The 18,994-nt window shown below is 36.5% G+C and overlaps 1 protein-coding gene across 1 annotated transcript in view; it reads left to right on the forward strand.

Moving 5' to 3' along the window:
• The window catches only part of LOC122025175 (protein SHOOT GRAVITROPISM 6-like), a 60,643-nt gene extending 54,730 nt beyond the window's left edge, over positions 1-5,913 (forward strand). The window contains exons 44-51 of the mRNA XM_042583948.1: positions 2,315-2,428; positions 2,518-2,592; positions 3,610-3,708; positions 4,828-4,899; positions 4,986-5,071; positions 5,143-5,236; positions 5,309-5,416; positions 5,493-5,913. Coding sequence (XP_042439882.1) covers positions 2,315-2,428; positions 2,518-2,592; positions 3,610-3,708; positions 4,828-4,899; positions 4,986-5,071; positions 5,143-5,236; positions 5,309-5,416; positions 5,493-5,657 — 813 coding nt within the window. The 3' untranslated portion in view covers positions 5,658-5,913. The remainder of the gene's footprint in view (positions 1-2,314; positions 2,429-2,517; positions 2,593-3,609; positions 3,709-4,827; positions 4,900-4,985; positions 5,072-5,142; positions 5,237-5,308; positions 5,417-5,492) is intronic.
• Positions 5,914-18,994: the final 13,081 nt, after the last annotated feature.

The raw sequence follows: 18,994 nt of genomic DNA on the forward strand, positions 1-18,994 counted from the left end.
AATACCATGCACAAGCACATGACAATAGGACTCTACAAGGAGCCATTTGCTGTGAGAAGCAAGGTTGGCATGACTTTCATCTTTGGCAACTAGCAAATGGAGGGTGCACAACCCTTTTGTAGCATGGGCAAGCAATTTGAGCAGAAGTTTCCTAGGGGTATTCAGAACAAGTGCATGGAAAAGTATCAGATTTCAGGGAGCATTTGCAGAAGGTGGATCCAGCCACAACTAAGTGACTCTTGATATCCTTTTTTCTGCACTTTCACTCCAATTCCCACCCAACCAGACCTACTGAGCAAACCTTCTATGAGTTCTTCAGACCCCTTAAAACTGAGAATTGGATTCTTTTCTTCTACAATTTAAGCCATCCAAAATTTTCTATGGAAAATATCAAAATACCTCCCAGACTTTTGATTCTTTTCCAATCCACCCAGACTTTCAAAAGTGGTAGAATACCTATCTCATTGCTCTGTGACTGGCTTCTACCATTATCTTCTTTCGTCATTCATACTATTGCAACTCTGCCAGCTCTGCTGACAAAGATCACAATTTCAGATGCACGCCAAGGTTGATAGCGAGCTCTAACAATATAGGCTTTCTTCTCGCTACCTGCTTTCTTTCATTGAGGGTTGGACATAGTAGAATGACAATCAGAAATGGAGAATATGATGCTGTTTTTGTTGAAGAAAAGGGTTGTAAAAAATGGTGTACAAAGTTGGCAAAAATTGGAGAAAAAGCCTTTTCATCTGCAGTATACAGCAAGTGCTCCATTGAGAGTGGCTTTCATGTGAAAAGTGTGAGAGAATGGCCGAGATGGTGTCACGATGTTGTCATGGTGGAAATCCATATGCCTATGCAAGTTACCCCCTCTGTTTGTTAATGTAATGGGAAGCAATTTGACAAAGCTTTTAGAAGTATGAGATTTTTTTTAATTTTTTATTCATGCTTTTTGTGTATGGGGGTGAGAAGGCTGAATTTTTTTAAGGTATTTTGATTTTCCCCCCTTTTTAAAATTGATTTTGGTTTAGAATTATTCCTAGAAATATAGAGGAATGGCTTCTAGACATTAGATTCTATATATTACTTCCCCTATCCTTTTTTTCCCTAAATTCTATTGGAGTATCTTTTCTACTACAATTGGATCATAGGCTATATCTCCATCAATTGGATCATCTTGATTCATGCATAAATTGATATAAGCTTGCTTAACAATAGAACAAGACTTCGAAAATCTAGTTAATGAGCACCTAGCATGGATCCGCCTATATGATCTGCAGTGAGGATGCAAAAATAATAGCTTGAATACTAGATAAATAGTCCATGAAACATCACCTTGCCTTCTTACATAGTTACCGTTATTAGTGGTGGAGGGCAAACCATACTCCCACTTAGAGCAGGAGCCCTGCTAGAAGTAGTAGCCAAGATAATAAGTAGCAAGGAAAGCAAACAAAGCAAGCTCTCTCTGAATTTGGCTTGGTCAAATTAACTATTGGCTATCTCTTCACTTGGCACACTTTTCAAGATTTTTGTATTCACTTTCCCATAAACATATTCTCTCTTCACCATGATCAAGTGTCTAAATTGACTAATTCAATCATGAATTAATAAGTTTTATAATACCATGCAATTTGCCCAATATACGGGAGACAATTTGATGGTTTTCATGGATATCATGCATACCATCTAAATGTGCCGAATACATCGCCTGTAATAGGAAAACTTTTGCTCAAAAACTAATTAAGTGGTTGGTCCATCTTGAACTTCATTTGAACTTCATAAAGGAGTGAAGATGATCATGAGTTTCTATCATGGCTCATCCTCTCTGTTTTTCTTCTGTCAATTATCCATGATAGTCACACACTTTCAATATATTCATATAAAGCTCAGGTTTATGACTTTCACTTTCATTCAGTTTTGTTCACGGTTCAAACATAGTTTGGCTTCGATGGTGAAGGATGGATAAGAACATAGATTTTCTTAGTGCTTCAACTTTTTGGATGATTTCTTATGTTGTTACATTTTTATGTTGCCATTTTGATTTGAGTTTGTTGATTCTCCTTTTGCCACTATACTAATTCTAAGAGGATAGTTTTTGATATACCTATTTTCTATAACTTAGTGAAAGGCATTTTTATTGGTCATTGGCGTGTTATTGTTGTTGTGATATGACTTTTATTGCATGTATTCTTGAAATAAATAATTTTTGCATGTGATTGTATCATACACCTATTTTCTATTGAAAATTCTTAATTTTATTTTAAACAACTAGGGCTGGTAATTACCACCTGATTTGCATTGCTTTTCCTTGTTGCAGATACCAGCGAATCACGTGCTTAACTATATTGCTCAAGTTCTTGGAGTTATTGTAGCTTTACTTGAAGACCCTGATGAATCAGTTCAATTAACTGCAGTGCAATGCTTGCTTAGTGTAGGATACTACATATTTAGGGAATTTAACTTTTCAATCATTTTTGAAGTCTTTTTGTTTTCATTTACATCAATAAACTTGGACTGTAGGTTCTCAGCACAGCGCCTGAAGATGCTGTAGATCCTATTTTACTAAATCTGTCTGTGCAACTGCGCAATCTACAGGTGCCTCCTTGATTAGTTTTTAATTTTCAGATGCACCAAATTAGTTGTAAGTATGAGCAACCAAATTTATGTAAAGGATTTATCCTTCCATCATTGGATTGTCGTGGTACAGTGAACAAAGATTATTTTATCAGTGGCACTAACAAATACTAATCTTTTTAGATCTTTTTGTCTTAGACATAATTGTTGAGATTATCATTATTAATAGGATTGTTTGTGTAGCGGGTTTAGTCCTACTTTGTTTTTTTTAGGTTTATAGTTGTGTCCTTAATCCTATATATACTTTTGCAATGATTGTCTCATTTGAATGCAATATATAATATTCTATCCACAAATTCTACATTGTATCAGATAACCCCTTAGGTTAAAGTTTTCTCAAGAGGGTATCCCCTTAAGGGAGGTTAGGGCTACTGCCACCAATGGCCTCCCCTCATCCAAGCCATCTCTCATCTCCTACCGGTTGCACTGCATGCTCCAGGTCCCCTACTGGCCTCCTTCATATTCTCTTGGTACTCGGGCTTCTTGTTTTCTGCATCTTAGTCTATGCGCTGCACATCACACAGAGTGAGCCGCGCCTGCTCTTGCCAGTGTGCCACTAGATGAAGGAGATGAAGGAGTTGGACATAGTATTTCTGCTTCAGCTTGAGGGGCATTTTAAGAATATTAGTATTAATGAGGTTATTGGTGTAGTGGGTCTAGTCCCACATTGATTTTTTGGTTTAAACTTGTGTCTAGTTCTATATAAGCCTTGTAATGGTTCTCATGAATGCAATATAGTATTTTCTATCTTCAAATTATACAGTGTCTTTAAACAATTTACCTTGGTATGTACATAACTATTTCTGCCTAGTTGGGTAGTTGGTCATATTGACCCTATCCAACTGCTACACTATTCTACTGCTAGAAAGCACAATGGCGTGCCAATAATCATTATCATATGTATATAAACGGGCAGAAACTTTGTTTCTGGCACCACTGATAAAGCTTGTCCTCACAGTATTTGCTTTTCCTGATTAGATCTGCATGAATGAAAAAATGCGTTCGAAGGCTTTTGCTGCTTATGGAGCATTGAGCAAGTATGCAAAGGGGTCTCAGCACCAGGCTTTTCTTGAGCAGGTACTATATGCTATCATCAATTGTAAACATTATTTGATATCTTCCAATATGATTTTTAGCAACACTGCAACTTTTGAAATAATCACCACAGTTCACATCCTTGTTGGGTATATGTTATGTCAATTTTCTTTTGATTTGACTATTATCTGTTCCAATATAGGAATCTCAATAATAAATTTTACAGTTCCTAAACAGATCAAATTGACAAACGTGAAATAAAGTACTTGTCTTTTTTATGTAATCTCTTTTCACCCTTACATTTACAGTTAAAAAATATCACGGCAGTGGATAAGTTGCAAATATTCTCTTTTATTGATGACAAGGATGGAAGTATTTGCAGATAAATGTTTATGTATGGGATTATTGGTAATCAAATAGAGGCAGTGACTTGGTTCCTTGCAAGTTATATCATTAATGCTAGTGAGATTCTTCAAAAGATAACTCGTTGAAAAAATTCTTGAATATGATATTATTGAAAAAAGAGTTTTATTTATAGTTTGATTCATGTATTATGCATTTTGTAATAAAACAAAAAAGTTTTAATTTGGTATCTGTCTGCATTCCTAAATATCAGAGAAGGCCTATATTCTGCAAATTGGATGCAGTTTGTGTGTTTCTTTATGCTCATTAGATATAAATTAATGCAGAAAAGTTTGTTTTATCTATCATAAACCTACCAACAAACAATTTCTTCTAGCGAAGCATGTGCTGGTTAGAGGACTGTTTTCAACTGTTGTTGTCACAAATACCATGACTTTTAAATTTGATCAGTAATCTGGCTCAGTAATTTGAAGAATTAAGGAAATAAAATCACATACTGAGTAGCAAACTTTCCCATGTTTAATTAAATTAGTTAAGAGGTCTGTTTGGAGTTGTTTCCAGATTCATTTGCGATAATTTTAGGTTTTCCACTAGGAATTTTTTTTGTATTTTCCTAATTTTTTATACTACATATGTTCTACTGCTTCTTGTTTTGTTTGGAAATGCTTTCCAACTTCAGTTTCGTACATTCAATTACTACCAAATGTTACTTGAGCACTTTAATCAGGAGATCTGCTCTTTGGTATTCTTTTGCGAGCTGTTGCAGTTCAATTGTCTCATTGTTTTGTTCTTGTTCAGGTTCATGCCACCATCCCTCGCCTCATTCTCCATCTTCATGATGATGATCTCAATGTTCGTCAATCATGCAGAGTATGAATTGTACAACGTTTTCTATTTCATGATTATTTTTTTATTTAGGAATCAGTTGACTGTATCCTTTTTCTTAACCTGCCTAGATTACCCTTCGACAACTTGCACCATTGATCGAAGTTGATGGCTTCTCTAACCTTTTCCACAAACAAGTTTTCAGTTCTGATAGGAGGTAATATATTGTTTCTGATTTTCGAGTGAAAGGTTGCAATAATACACAAGCCTATTCCTTTCATGCCACAGAAGTGATTATGAGGATTTCATAAGAGATTTGTCGAGGCATGCGTATCAGTTCCTGTCTCCAAGAGTTGCTAGTTATTTGACATCATTGATCCAGGTATTAGTGTGAGAAAACCTTTGCGCATTTGCTTCAATTGAACATTCCTGATTGTATAATTTCGGTGTGCAGGCATTTGATTCGCCTTGGCCAGTGATACAAGCAAATGCAGTGTACTTCTCCAGTTGCTTGCTGTCGCTTGCCGAAGATCAGCGTTTATTGGCTCCATACTGTTCACAGGTTTATTGAAGGGATTCCATCTATGTCATCTTAGTTGATTGTGTTAAAGATACTGAATGACATCCTTTTCTACCAGGTCTTTCCGGCATTAGTGAACAAGATGAGTAAGTCGAGGGATGCAGTTGTCCGAGCAGCATGCTCTTTTGCACTGGGTATTTTGATCAAGGCTTTCAACCCACTTGCTTCTGCAACGCCACAATTAGATCAAGCTGACCCTAGCAGAAGTAATATTTTTGAATAAGCTCTTAGATTTCAAATCCATCTAACTGACAAAGCCAAAGTCAAACCAAAAATATTCAATCATGGTTTTTAGATTCTGTTTTTTTGCAAATAACATCATTTTTTTTCTTTTTGTATAATATACGTTTGTGTTCATATAGTGTACAAAAACAGATGCATCGTACATATTCCTTGTCCTGAAACCCCTTATAATTATAGGGTGTCTTACCATGTAATTTATTTATTCTGTAAATTAATGTTGTATAGGCATTTATTTCCATTGGAGCGTATGTTTTAATAAAATGTTTCTTATGATATAAATGTTTATTTCACGCTTGTAGTCAGTGTGTTCATTTAATTTTGAACATGGGAAATTTTCATTTCTTTTGTAAGTTTGCACCCTTATAATATTAAACATTTATCCCTACTCATTAACAGTGGCATTATGTGACATATTTACCATGTTATAATATTATATGTTAGGGGGTGAAATGATAATAATTTAAAAGTTGTTTAGGGTTATATGCTCTAAAGTATTTTTTAAAGGAGGTAGACTTTAGGAGAATGAAAAATGTTTGTTATTTAGTCCTTAATTTGTTTTAGCTAGCACGAGGTATTTAGATCTTTGGCTCATGAAAATTTTTCGCCGGTTAAGATAAATCCAAAAGTATTTATCATTCCACGGGAGGAACGTAAGTTGAGAATGAAGCTAGGGGGTGATTAGTATAGGATTGTGACACGTTAGAAGGGGGTAAATAGCTCTCGTAGTTTTTTAACGTTCGTTTAAAATTGATCGAGTAAAATGACAACGGAATAAAGACAAAAAGAAAAAAAGAGACAACGTTAATATATCAAGAGTTATTTAGTTCGGAGCTTGTGGTGACTTTTACTTTAAGGTCCGCATGTGAGAGTGCTTTCGATAGACAAATATTAATCAATTCAATGATTATAAGAATAATTATAACTTTAGTACAAGTAATTTGAATAACAACAATACCAACGATGTGGAGAATCAAATCTTGAGCGCAGTTGTCGTCAGAGCAGCTTTTGCGCGAGGAGGTGTTTTCTAAGCAACATGTAGAAGCGGAAGTTGTTTGAAATGTTATTCTTGAGGTGCTGGCCGAATCCTCCTTTTATAGTCCATTCCGGGTGTTTGGACCCTCCTCCCTCGGGTACCCCCACAGGGCTGACATGACGTGCTCTAGTTAAAACTCGATCTGCAAAAATTATTCATCTCTAGGCGCTCGGACCACCCCAGGGCGCTTGGACCGTGACTTAGGTCTGCCAATCATCTTTCTCTAGCTCGTTGTGACGATTGATTTTTGGTCGTTAGGACGCCTGGAGCAACTCTGGGTGCATGGAGCAACTTTGGGTGCCCAAACTGCGAGGGCGCTTGGCCAGGCACCCTGCTTCATTCGAAGCTAGTTTGGGGGCCCAGAGCAGCTCCGAGTGCCCGGACCATCATTTTCACGATTTTGTTTTCCTGTAAAATCAGATTAGTCTGAGCAAATAACATGTAAAGAATGATAAGATTTGACAACTTTTGGACTGCTCGATCCTGACTTTAAGTTTCGCTAAAACTCTAGATTGGAGCGACGCCTACTATTCTCTCTTCGAGGAACGCATCCTCACCTACTCTTCTTAAGAGAAATTACCTTTTACTATATCGGTCTTCCAGACCGTCTAGACTTTTGCTCCGCGTCTGAGACTTCAGGACTACATGCTGAACGTCTGATCCACTACCTGTACAGTCTTCCACCTGGTGTCTGTGACCCACAGGATTTTCACCTAGAGTCCTCGACTCTAGGATATCGCCCAAAATCCTCGACTCGCTAAGACTTTGCCCAGTCCCCCGGATCAGGACTTTGTTGCCTAACCACAGCTAAGACTTTCCACCTGCCTAACCGCTGCTAGGACTTTCCTTTGCCTAAGATCACTTACGATTTTCTTGCACACTTAGTCACACTTGTTAGATCACAAAATAGCTTAACTTTAAACCCATTTGCCATTATCAAAACACTAATTCGATTGTCTGATGCTCCCGGCACCAACAATCTCCCCATTATCAAAACCTAGTTCAAAAGTTGAGTAAAAACATACAAAATAGTAAAACATTAGGAACAAGTACATTTTCAAGTAAACAAGGCAAAAATATGGTAAAAATATTACTCACTCCCCCTTAAGTATTACTCTTTCTCAGAATAAAACTTTTTGACTTTACTTTTAATATCTTTCTCCCCCTTTGACATATATAAAAAATTATTAAGTAGAGAAAAAATTGTAAAAAAATTTTAATTTTGAAAAGTTAACTTTTTAATCGTTTTCTTTTAAGCTCTCCTGAAAGTAAACACTTTCCTTTTTTTTTTAAAAAAAATATGTTTAGCTTAGAAAAAATCTTAGCTAAATACTTATCTTAAAAAAAATTCTTAAAAAACTCAGCTAAATATTTAGTTTTGAAAATAATTTTTTTGAAAAATACTTAGCTAAATAATTAGCTTTGAAAAGATTTTTTTTAAAAAAAATTAGCTAAATACTTAGATTTTGAAAATGATTTCTTTGAAAAATACTTAGCTAAATACTTAGCTTTGAAAATAATTTTCTTGTAAAAAAAACTTAGTTAAAAACATAGCTTTAAAAAATAATTTCTCTTAAAATTTTGAAGAATAATTGAATTTGAAAAATTTTAACTTATAAATCTTTTAAAATATTGCTCAAAAAGAAAACTTAAAAAAAAATTAACTCCCTATATCTCCCTCTCTTAAAAAGTTTAAGTAATTTGTAGGAGATAGTGACCTTAAATAATTCAATTAATACCTTGATTAATGACTATGACCTTAGAGTTCAAGCATGAAAAACTTAAGTATAAAAGCATAGAAGTAATTATCTATTTTCCTGATTTTCCATCTTATCCATTCTATATTATTAAACATATTCAACTTATGAGTTTGTGTGAGATAGAGTTAAGTTAATTTTTAAGTTGATTTTAAGTTTGAGAATATTATTTCCGACTTTGAAAAATATTTAAATTTAAAATTTAAGATTAAATATTTATATTTAAATTTTAAAAAAATATTTAAGATTGAATATTTAAGTTTAAATTTGAAAATTAATTAATATTTGAAAATAATTAAAAGTTTGAAATTAATTAACATTTGAAAATGATTAAGATTTTAAGTTTGAAATTTGAAAATTAATTATGATTTAAAAATTATTTAACATTTAAAAATAATTTAAATTAAAAAATTAAAATTTTAAAATTATTTATGATTTGGTTTAAGTTTGATTATGTTTAGATTAAGTTTGATTAATTTGAATTATATTTTTGTTGATTAAGTTAGGTTTAATGTAATGTTCGAAACCACTTATTTAATTTTGAGGAGATTTATTAGATTAAATTACAATTTAATTAGAGTATGAATTTATTTAATTAAGGGGATTTATTAGATTAATTATAATTTAATTAGATTTTGAATTTATTTAATTAAGGATATTTATTGGGGTAATTATAATTGTTCACTTGATTTAATTAAGAATTTATTTACATAAATAGATTTAATTAATTAAGTTAGTATATAATTAGAAAATTTGGATTAGTTAATTATATTAAGAAAATAGAAAAATACAAATATATAAAGACTTAGTATTTATATAATTTATGTATATAAATTATAAATCTAATCAATTTGGAAATGAAATATAAATAATATATCTATTATATATATTATATATATAACACAAATTATAGACTATAAGTTTAATGTAACATATATATAATAATTAAGAAACTATAATTTGTGAATTATAAATGGATAAAACTTAGTATGTAGGAATTATAGGACTTAACATTTATAAAGGGATAAAACTTTGTATGTATATACAAATTTATATAACGTAAGATATAAATTTTTATAGATTATTCATCTAATTAATATAGAAATAAAATAAAATAATATATTATATAATATAAAATGTATAATATATGTTATAAAGCATAAATAAAATTAAATAAGGAAGATATAAGATATAGAACGTGTAAAAATATATAGTGCATATAAATTAATTAAGAAACTATAGTATTATAAATTATATATATCATGAATAAAATTTATATAACTAAGTAAAATATATATGGAATTATATAACCATGAATATAAGTTTCTATTTAGACTTAGTATTAAGTTGTATAAAAATAATATATAGCACTTAACATTTATAAAATTAGTAGGAATTAGAAATTGAGACCCTAAACCCTCACCTAGAACTCCACCTTGTCTTCTTGTTTCCACCAGCCCTAAACCCTCACCTCACCCAACTCCACCGGTTCTAGAGCTCCAAGAGAAGACAACTAAAGGAGGGGTTGGTAGCTAAGATTTAAAGGCATGTTCTCAACCATGTTATTATTTTATTTATCTTCTATGTCTTGTGAAGTTTCGGATTTTATAGTTTGTTAGGTTTGGTTCTGTTGTGGTGTAATTAGCCTCAATGGGTGAATGAATTTTATTTCGGTGTCTTCTGTTGAAATGTAGGAAATTTAGTTAGCTTTCATTACCAATTTACAGAACCCTTATAAGATCAAAGATGAATTTCATATGATTTTTATACCACTGACTGATGAATATGGAATTATGTCGTGACCCTGTTGTTTTTGGTTCTGTTGTGGTGTAAATTAGCCTTAATAGGTGAACGAATTTCACTTTAGTGTCTTCTGTTGAAATGTAGAAATTTAGTTAGCTTTCATTACCAATTTACGAAACTCTTTTCGGATCAAAGATAAATTTCATATGATTTTTATACCACTGACTGCCGAATCTAGAATTATGTCATGACCCTGCTACTTTTGGTTATGTTGTGGTGTAAATTAGCCTCAATGGGTGAATGAATTTCATTTCAGTGTCTTCTGTTGAAATGTAAGAAATTTAGTTAGCTTTCATTACCAATTTACAGAACCTTTTTCGGATCAAAGATGAATTTCATATGTTTTTTATACCACTGACTGAATAATCTTGAATTATGTTGTGACCTTGCTACTTCTGGTTCTGTTGTGGTGAGTTTTAAATTTTGTTTTAAGAGTTATGAATATGAATGTTGCATTATAATTTGGCCATGCTTCTAGTTGTCTTCCCTTAGAAGATCCATGCTTAATTCTAAGTATTAAACTTGTAAATTTCAGATTTATGGGAGTAGTTCTAAATTATGTTTAGGGGGTCTTATTCATCATGATGTTGCACTACCATTATTCCATGTTTTCCCACATCTTGTTTTATTTTAGTTCTTCAAGTTCATGTATGTTTAGGTACCCTATATAAGATTCAGTTTTGGTTGTATATATGTGTTAAGGAGATGATACCATGTTAGTTTTGGTTGTATATATGTGTTAAGGAGATGATACCATGTTAGCTTTTATAGATTTATAGGGGTTGGATTGTATAAGACTTCATGCTCTTTTATTACTTAGAAGTTGATACCATGCTAGCTCCTAGAAATTTTGATACCATAAAGTTGAACCCAAGTTGATGATTACTTTGTGTCATGTGTAGGTTTGGATCTTAGGGGTTAAGTTGTCATGAAACTAACCATCTGGTGCTTAAGATATATGTAAATTTTTGGAATTGGGTTTTATTATACCTTTATTTATTTTTGCTTCTTATCATGCTAACTAACGAGTCACATGTTAATATTAGGGAATTAGGATGTTGGATCTAGTTATGCCCATGTTTCTTCTTTCCCTTCATCATGTTAACTTAATGAGTCATATGTTAATTCTATGTGTTTCGGACTTTTGGAGTTTAATATATGCACTCAATTATGTTTTGATAACTTAGTATGTTAGATTAGTTTGCTATTTTAGGGGCACGTATGTTATGAAATTGATGATAATATGCATGTGTAATGTGGTTCCAATGTGTAACTGATACCATGTGAAGTTATAAGTAGTACTCTTTATGAAGACAGTTTAAGAACCATGCATGTATACTTGTGATGTATGATATGAAAGAGTTATATGGATAAGTAGACGTGCATGTGTGGTGACAATACAGGATTGGTGCCTCAGGATGAGCTCCGGGGAGCGCCTTTCCAAAAAAATGAATGATGGTGCAATGCATTGGTTTCGACTAGTGTGAGTTGTACCATAAGGCATATGCTTGTTGCGTAACTAATTACATGATCATGGACCAAATGAACATGCTCTAATGATGATTACCACACCTATATTATGTTCGTCCCTTATTAAGTTATGCATATGTTTTCCATTCTGTAAAGTAAGTTTATACTCCATGCTTCCTAATTTTGTTCTTTCTTATGTTATGCTCTTGTTAGGTTTTAGATCTTTCCATTAGTAATGCTTAGATTATATTTTGCTATGCTCATGTTATGCTTTATCTATGCAATGATTTATGTGGGGTGAAAAGTATGATAACATATATGTTTGGCAAGAGTATGTTCACGATTATGCTCTCCTTATGTTTATGCAAAATAATTAGCTAGAGGATAAATTAGTTAGTAGAGGTTCCTCGATAAGACGCATGAATATAAGAACTAATTAATGCATAATATGGTTTGAATATGCTGAGTCTCTTGACTCACATATTTTAACTATTTCAGGTAATAAAACGAATGAGGTAGGAGGCGTTGACAAGTGGGCCAACTCGAGACAACGACAGTACAACCCGAAAACCTTCCAGTTTAATTTTTGCATCAGTTGGATGTTTCCTTTTGTAGAATACATCCTGTAACTATATGACTGGTGCCTAGTGTGGCTAGTAGTTAAATATTTTAAGGACTATCCAAGTATCTCAGTTAAATTTGTTGGTGCAATATCCCTAGGTCAAGGTTGACCTGGTTTAACTAAGCTTGAGTTGGCTCAAACTTGAGTCTTGATGTTTGGGTTTCGATATTTAATAATATATAGAGATTGTAGATGTCATCGTCCGATTGGGGAGATTGTTGATACAATTCCCGTTTAGTCAAGGACTGACCAGTTTGATGTGAAGAAGAGTCGAGTAGGTTAAGGTTGATAGGATACTTGACTAGGAAAGTCCTAACTGGATGTTAGGCAAGGGAAAAGCCTGGTGAGTGAAGCCAGGTGAAAGACCTAGTGAGTGAAGCTAGGCAGTTGAAAAATTCTGGTGAGTGAAGCCAGGTGAAAGACCTAGTGAGTGAAGCTAGGTGGGTGAAAGTCTCGGTGAGTGAAGCCGGGCAATGGAAAAATCCTGGTGAGTGAAGCCAGGTGAAAACCCTGGTGAGTGAAGCCAGGTAAATGGAAAGTCCTGGTGAGTGAAGTTAGGTAGATGGAAAATCCTAGTGAGTGAGCTAGGCAGATGGAAAGACCTGGTGAGTGAAGCTAGGCACGTGGAGATCCAGGTGGGTCAAGGTTGACCGGATACCTGGTGTTGGTAAGCCCAAGTAGGTCAAATGATTGACCGGATACTTAGCACAAGGAAATCTAGATGGGTCAAGGGTGACCTGACATCTGGTGGAAGTCCAAGTGGGTTATGGAGGACCGGACACTTGGCACGAGACGGTAAGTCCAAGTGGGTCAAGGTTGATCGGACACTTGGCACGAAGGGAAAAGTCCAAGTGGGTCAAAGGATTGATTGGACACTTGGTGAAGAAATCCCAGCAGGTTAAGGTTGACCAGATGCTAGGCACGAGGAGTCCCAACAGGTCATGGTTGACCGAATGTTGGGCTTGGGGCACCTTAGTCTTGACTCGGGCAAGCTAGAGTTGGTCAATTTGATCAAGTGATCAAATTGGATCGAGCCCAATCGATCAGTTGATCGATTGGGCACAGTACTACGACAAATGGCAGCTCAATCGATCAGCCGATCGCAATTGTCACAAGCACAGAAGCTTCCCCAATCGATTGGTCAATCGATTGGGGGCTGGTTTTCTCGTGTGATTGCGAGAAAGCCTGAATCGATTGGTCAATCAATTCAGGTATTTTCTAGAGATAACAGAAGAGGGCTGAATCGATCAACCGATCGATTTAGCCTCCCCAATCGATCAACCGATCGATTGAGAGACGACCGTTGCGTAGGATAAAGCTTTGGTGAGCGTTTTCCTTCGTAGATCTTCCTCTTCACTTACGATCACTCTCAACTATTCACACCAGTTGTTGAAGCTTTCTTGGAGCAAAGTGTTGTTGCACTTCTAAGATCAAGAGGCATTCCACACAAGAAGAAGATGCTAGGGTTTGGGTTTCATGTTGTAAATCTTGTAAGATTTTATTTGTATTTGCTTCCCTTTTCTTTCTTCTTATATTGAGAGTTTGTACAAGGCTTATTCGCCTTCGGTAGTTACCGAGAATGAGTGTTTATTAGTGGATGAGTGAGTGAGGGCCGAATCCTTGGATTAGTCACCTCTTCTTGAGGTGGATACCAGGTAAATCCTAGCGTTAACATTGTGAGTGTGCTTTGTGTGTATTTCCGCTGCATATCATCATCATCAAAGTAAGACAACAAAGCGCAACGAGCTATTCAGCCCCCCTCTAGCTACAAATCAACCCTAACAAGTGGTATCAGAGTGAGGTCGCTCTTCACCGGAATCATCGCCGGAAGGGGCAACGAGCTAGAGGGAGAAGAAGTTGAAGCAAATTTCAACAAATCGAAGACTTCATCAAAGGCTCAACTTCAAATGGAATTCCAAGATGGACTTGGATTTGACACAAGGGTGCCTCCACCATTCACGATGATGAGCTTCGATTCTTGGAAATCAAGGATCAAAAATTTTCTTATGATGGACATAGAGCAATAATTTGCTCTAATGGAAGGCTTTGAAGCCAACAAATTCAAAAGGAAAAATTCTCAAGAAGAGCAAGTGGAGCCAAGAGCAAATCTAAAGATGTGTGGCCAACAATAAAGTGACCATGCTATTGGTTAGTTTATTACCAAGCACAATCATTTGCAAAATTGGAGAATATAAGGATGCAAATGAACTTTGGAGCAAATTGGCCAAGCTTCATGAAGAACCCTCTACTGTACCAACTCAAGAGAAATCCAAAGGGGCAACTCATTGGAGCAAGACCAAGAGAAGGAGGACTCCGAGGTTGAGAGATGCTCAACATTGGAAGAAGAAGTCCAAGAAGCTTTATCCTCAATGGAGTACAACAAAAAGGCAAAGAGGGAGCATACTCTTTGTTTAATGGGCAAGAGGATGAAGATGAAGAAGCCTCCATCTCTAGGATTGAGGGGGAGTGACATTCATTGACACCGGACCAAGAAGAAGGAGAGACTTCTACTTCCAGGTCAAGTGAAGAAGAAGAAGATGGTGCCACCTCCACAAATCAAGAAAAATCAAATGGAGGATTAAGTGCCATCCCTACACGTGAAGGTATAATAAGTTCAATTAAAAATAAAAATCATATTATATGTTTTGAGTGTAGGGAAAAAGGGCATTATAAGAGTAAATGCTCAAAGTTGATCAAGAAAAAGAGTCAACCGACACTAAAGGAAAAGGAGAAGTCCAAGGAGACTACCCCCACAACAAAGAAGAGCAAGGAACACATTGTGTGTTTCTTATGCAATCAAAATGAGCATTATCCAGCCAATGTCCAAAGGGAAAGAAGTCGGTCAAGCCCAAAATAGAAAAACACAAGTCAAGGGGGAGCTCTTAAGAGCAAACCCAAGGTAATATTTATTGATGCAATTCCTATTAGAAATGGTAAAGAGCATGCTAATTCTAGCCTATATCATTTTAATGTTATTTACCATAAAAATAGGAAGCATGATATCATTAAGGAAAAACATGTAGCTCTTCATGCCAAAACCACTCAACCTAAGGCTAGAAAGATAGATAACAAATTAGGCAATAACTCTAAAGATTTTAGATATGTGCCTAAGAAAAGGAAAAAAATCAAGGATTTAGCGAAAAATTTAAGGTTGAGGAATTATGGAAAGAAAATCAAGTCTTAAGGTCAAGACTTGATAAAATAGAGAGGACCTTTAGAAAAATAATGATTGAAGAACAAGGGTCCAAGAACAAAAACCTAGGCATAGGAAACCAAAAGTTATCCAATGGCCATAAAGGTTTAGGATACAAATCTAAGGCTAAGAAGGATGTTCCTTCATTGCATAGGGTTCCATATAGCTATGGAACCAAACCTAGATCTAGGAGTCAAGTCAAAGATACAAGGAAAGTTATCCCTAGGAGTATTTTTACAATGACAAATGTGATTAAGACTTCTAAGAAGTCTAATAAAGTCACAAAGGTTACAAGGGAAGCTATCCCTAGAGTTGACCTAGAAAAAGTGACCAAGGCTTCTAAAAAGCCTAGAAAGGTCATTAGGAAGGTATCTAGGGAAGTTATCCCTAGTGAATACCTAGAACACTCAAGAAGCACCAATAGATTTTGGGTTCCTAGGAGTATATTCTCTACTCCCTAGATGGGTTAGAGAGTATCAACTCTAATTGAAAGGGTAGTTAACCCAACCTTGATGAAGTTAATATTGTTGGAGCAATTCCAATGGTTCGTGGGACCATGTGTTTTGGTGTTTGGGCAAAGGGTTTAAGTTAGGTTTACCCTTGTTATTTGATATGTGTACTTGAGTTGTGCAGGACTGCAGGTGACACATGTGACTCAGGTTGATGGCTTCGGGTCCGGTGAAGGATGGAGCATCCAAGGAACCGTGGACAAGGCAGCAAGGATAAGGGCCGAGGGAAGCGACTTCAAGGCATACGCGAAGGATGGCATTGGGACGAGCCGCGGGCTTGGATGCATCCGAGGGACGAGAGCCAAAGGAAGTAGGCTTGAAGGCAAGAGGTCAAGGCTGCAAAGAAGAGTCAAGTGAGTCGTGAGGGTCCGAGTGCGAGTGAAATGTACTCGGGATGGGAAACCCTAAGTTTAGGGTTGTACCAGTCGACTGGTGGTGAGCACAGAAGCTCTCTGTGCCTAAAACGGCTGGGACCAGTCGACTGGTCCAGGGACCAGTCGACTGATAGATAGCCGTTGAGAGAGACGTTGGGTTGGCACCAGTCGACTGGTGCAAGGACCAGTCGACTGGTAACGGGCAAATCAGCAAGGCTGATTTCCCCAAGCTCTATAAGAAGGAGCTTGGGATGGCCGGTCAACCTGACGAAATTAGACTTGGTTAAAGCCTAATTAGTAGTCACAAGAGTTCTCAAGTGTTTGTGGAATCCAAGAGGTCTTGGTGTGTTGTGGTGAGGTTTCTCCACCCACAAGGAGCGACTTGAGATAGCCGGAGTTTCCGGGGGCTAATCCACCGAAGGATCGGGATCGTCCACCTTACGGACAGCCGTGGAGTAGGAGCAAGTTATCTCCGAACCACGTTACATCGACGTGCATTGGTTTGCTTGTTCTTTTCTTTGTCATTAGCTTATGTATTCGTTATTAGTATTTGTATTTCCGCTTGCGCACTAACGAATACGTAGGAAGCGAGATTTGGGGGTGCCGTCTATCCAACCCCCCTTCAAGACGGCCACCGATCTCCCAACAAGTGGTATCAGAGCGAGGGCGCTCTCCGTTGGACTAACCGCCAAAGAAGCACAAGATGACCGGCTTGATAGAACCGCCAAAGTTCGAAGGAGGAAGCTTATGGGACATCACCTTTTGGATGGTGAAGATGAAGAACTTCCTCGACACGGATTGGGACACAATGATGGTCGTCGAAGAACCATTTGAAGTCCCGAAGGATAAGAAAGGGAAGAAACTCCGACCACGACATTGGACGGAAGAGCAAACCACACGATCGAAGGCAAATGATAAGGTAATATCAATGTTAATAGATATGTTGCCTTCTAATGTGATGAGTTGTGTAGGCGAATATAAGAACGCCCACGATTTGTGGAGCAAGGTGAAGATGGTTCTACGGGAAGAACCTAAACTTACACAAGAAGAAGAAGAACCCAAGGATATGAGTTTAATTGCTCAAGTTGAGGAGGAGCAAACGGAAGTTGAGCCATGCTCAACATCCGAGTTGGAGAAGGAAGATGAGGCATCATCTACATCCTCAAGAATTGAAGAAAACTCCAAGGCAAGTGAAGAAGAAGAAGAGGTCTTGAAAGTGGTCAATCTAGCAAGCACCTCCACCGAAGCAAAGTCAAAGGAACACATCATTTGCTTCAGGTGCAATGAGAAAGGACACTACAAGAGTAGATGTCCTATGGGTAAGAAAGAGGTAAATTCTAAACCCATTCAAGTTGATTTGAATACTAATGTGGGTTGTAGAAATGATGGTGCCAAGAAGAAGAAGGAGAAGAAGCACATTAGATGCTTCACTTGTGGTGAAATGGGTCACTACCACACAAGATGCTCAAGGAAGGGAGAGTTCAAGAAGTTGGAGCATCTAAAGAAGTGGGAGAAGAAGAAGAGGAGCTCAAGTCAAGGGGGAGCTTCAAGGGTAAGGGAGGTATACCCTAATTTGAAATGCAATGTAAATTCTTATGTTCCCATGCATGCTAGGAAAAGTAATGATTATCATTATGTAGCAATGCAAAATTTTGGATTTAAGTATCATGATAGGAATAGGGTTAATGTAGATCAAAACCCTAGGAGGCCAATTCATGAAAAACCTAGGAATGGTAGACCTAAGGAGAACCAAGGCATTAATCCCAAGAAGGGGAGACATATGCCTATGAAAGGTAGGTCTAGGAATGTCCAAGGTGGACAAATTAACTCTAGGGTTAGGAACCTAGAGAAGGAGAATCAAGCTTTAAGGGGAAAGCTTGATAAGTTAGAACAATTTCTTAAGAGATTCAATGTTGGATCTAAGGGATTAAGTATGGTGTTGGGTAGCCAAAAACCCAACAATGATAGATCGGGCTTGGGATACCAATCTAGTCCCTCCAAGGTCAAAAGGAGACCATGTGCTAGGGTGGCACATGATAAGGGCAAGGGAGAGTCATCCAAGGCCAATAAAAAGAAATATGCTAGGGTTGCATATGATTATGGCAAGGATGATGTATCCAAGGTCAAGAAGATAAGGAGATCTTCTAAGGGACATCATTGTGGTATAGCCACAATAGATGAGTCACCTAGGGAGGTGGCTAAGGTTAAGAGCTCTAGGGGGAGTTCAAAGAGTCAAATTGGGACCCATGGCCAATGGATCTCAGGTGGGTTCTACTTGGGGGTCTAGAGGAGCCATGGAGTGTGCCAAGTGATTTAGAGACGGACTTGAGTCTCAAACCTAGGGAATTGGCACACATGGTTTGTGTTTCATGCAAGAAATATGACAATTGGGGTCATATTGCATGATAATTGGTTTTGGATGTATAGATGCCATATAAACCAATGTTAGGGATGCATTGTGGGTTGGTATGGGCAAATACATCAAAAGGAAGCCAAAACTAGGACTTTAGGTCAAGGTTCAATTGAACCATTTAGCTAGTTTTGGATTTTGTGTCA

This window comes from Zingiber officinale, chromosome 9B (assembly GCF_018446385.1).
Source record: "Zingiber officinale cultivar Zhangliang chromosome 9B, Zo_v1.1, whole genome shotgun sequence".
NCBI lineage: Eukaryota > Viridiplantae > Streptophyta > Magnoliopsida > Zingiberales > Zingiberaceae > Zingiber > Zingiber officinale.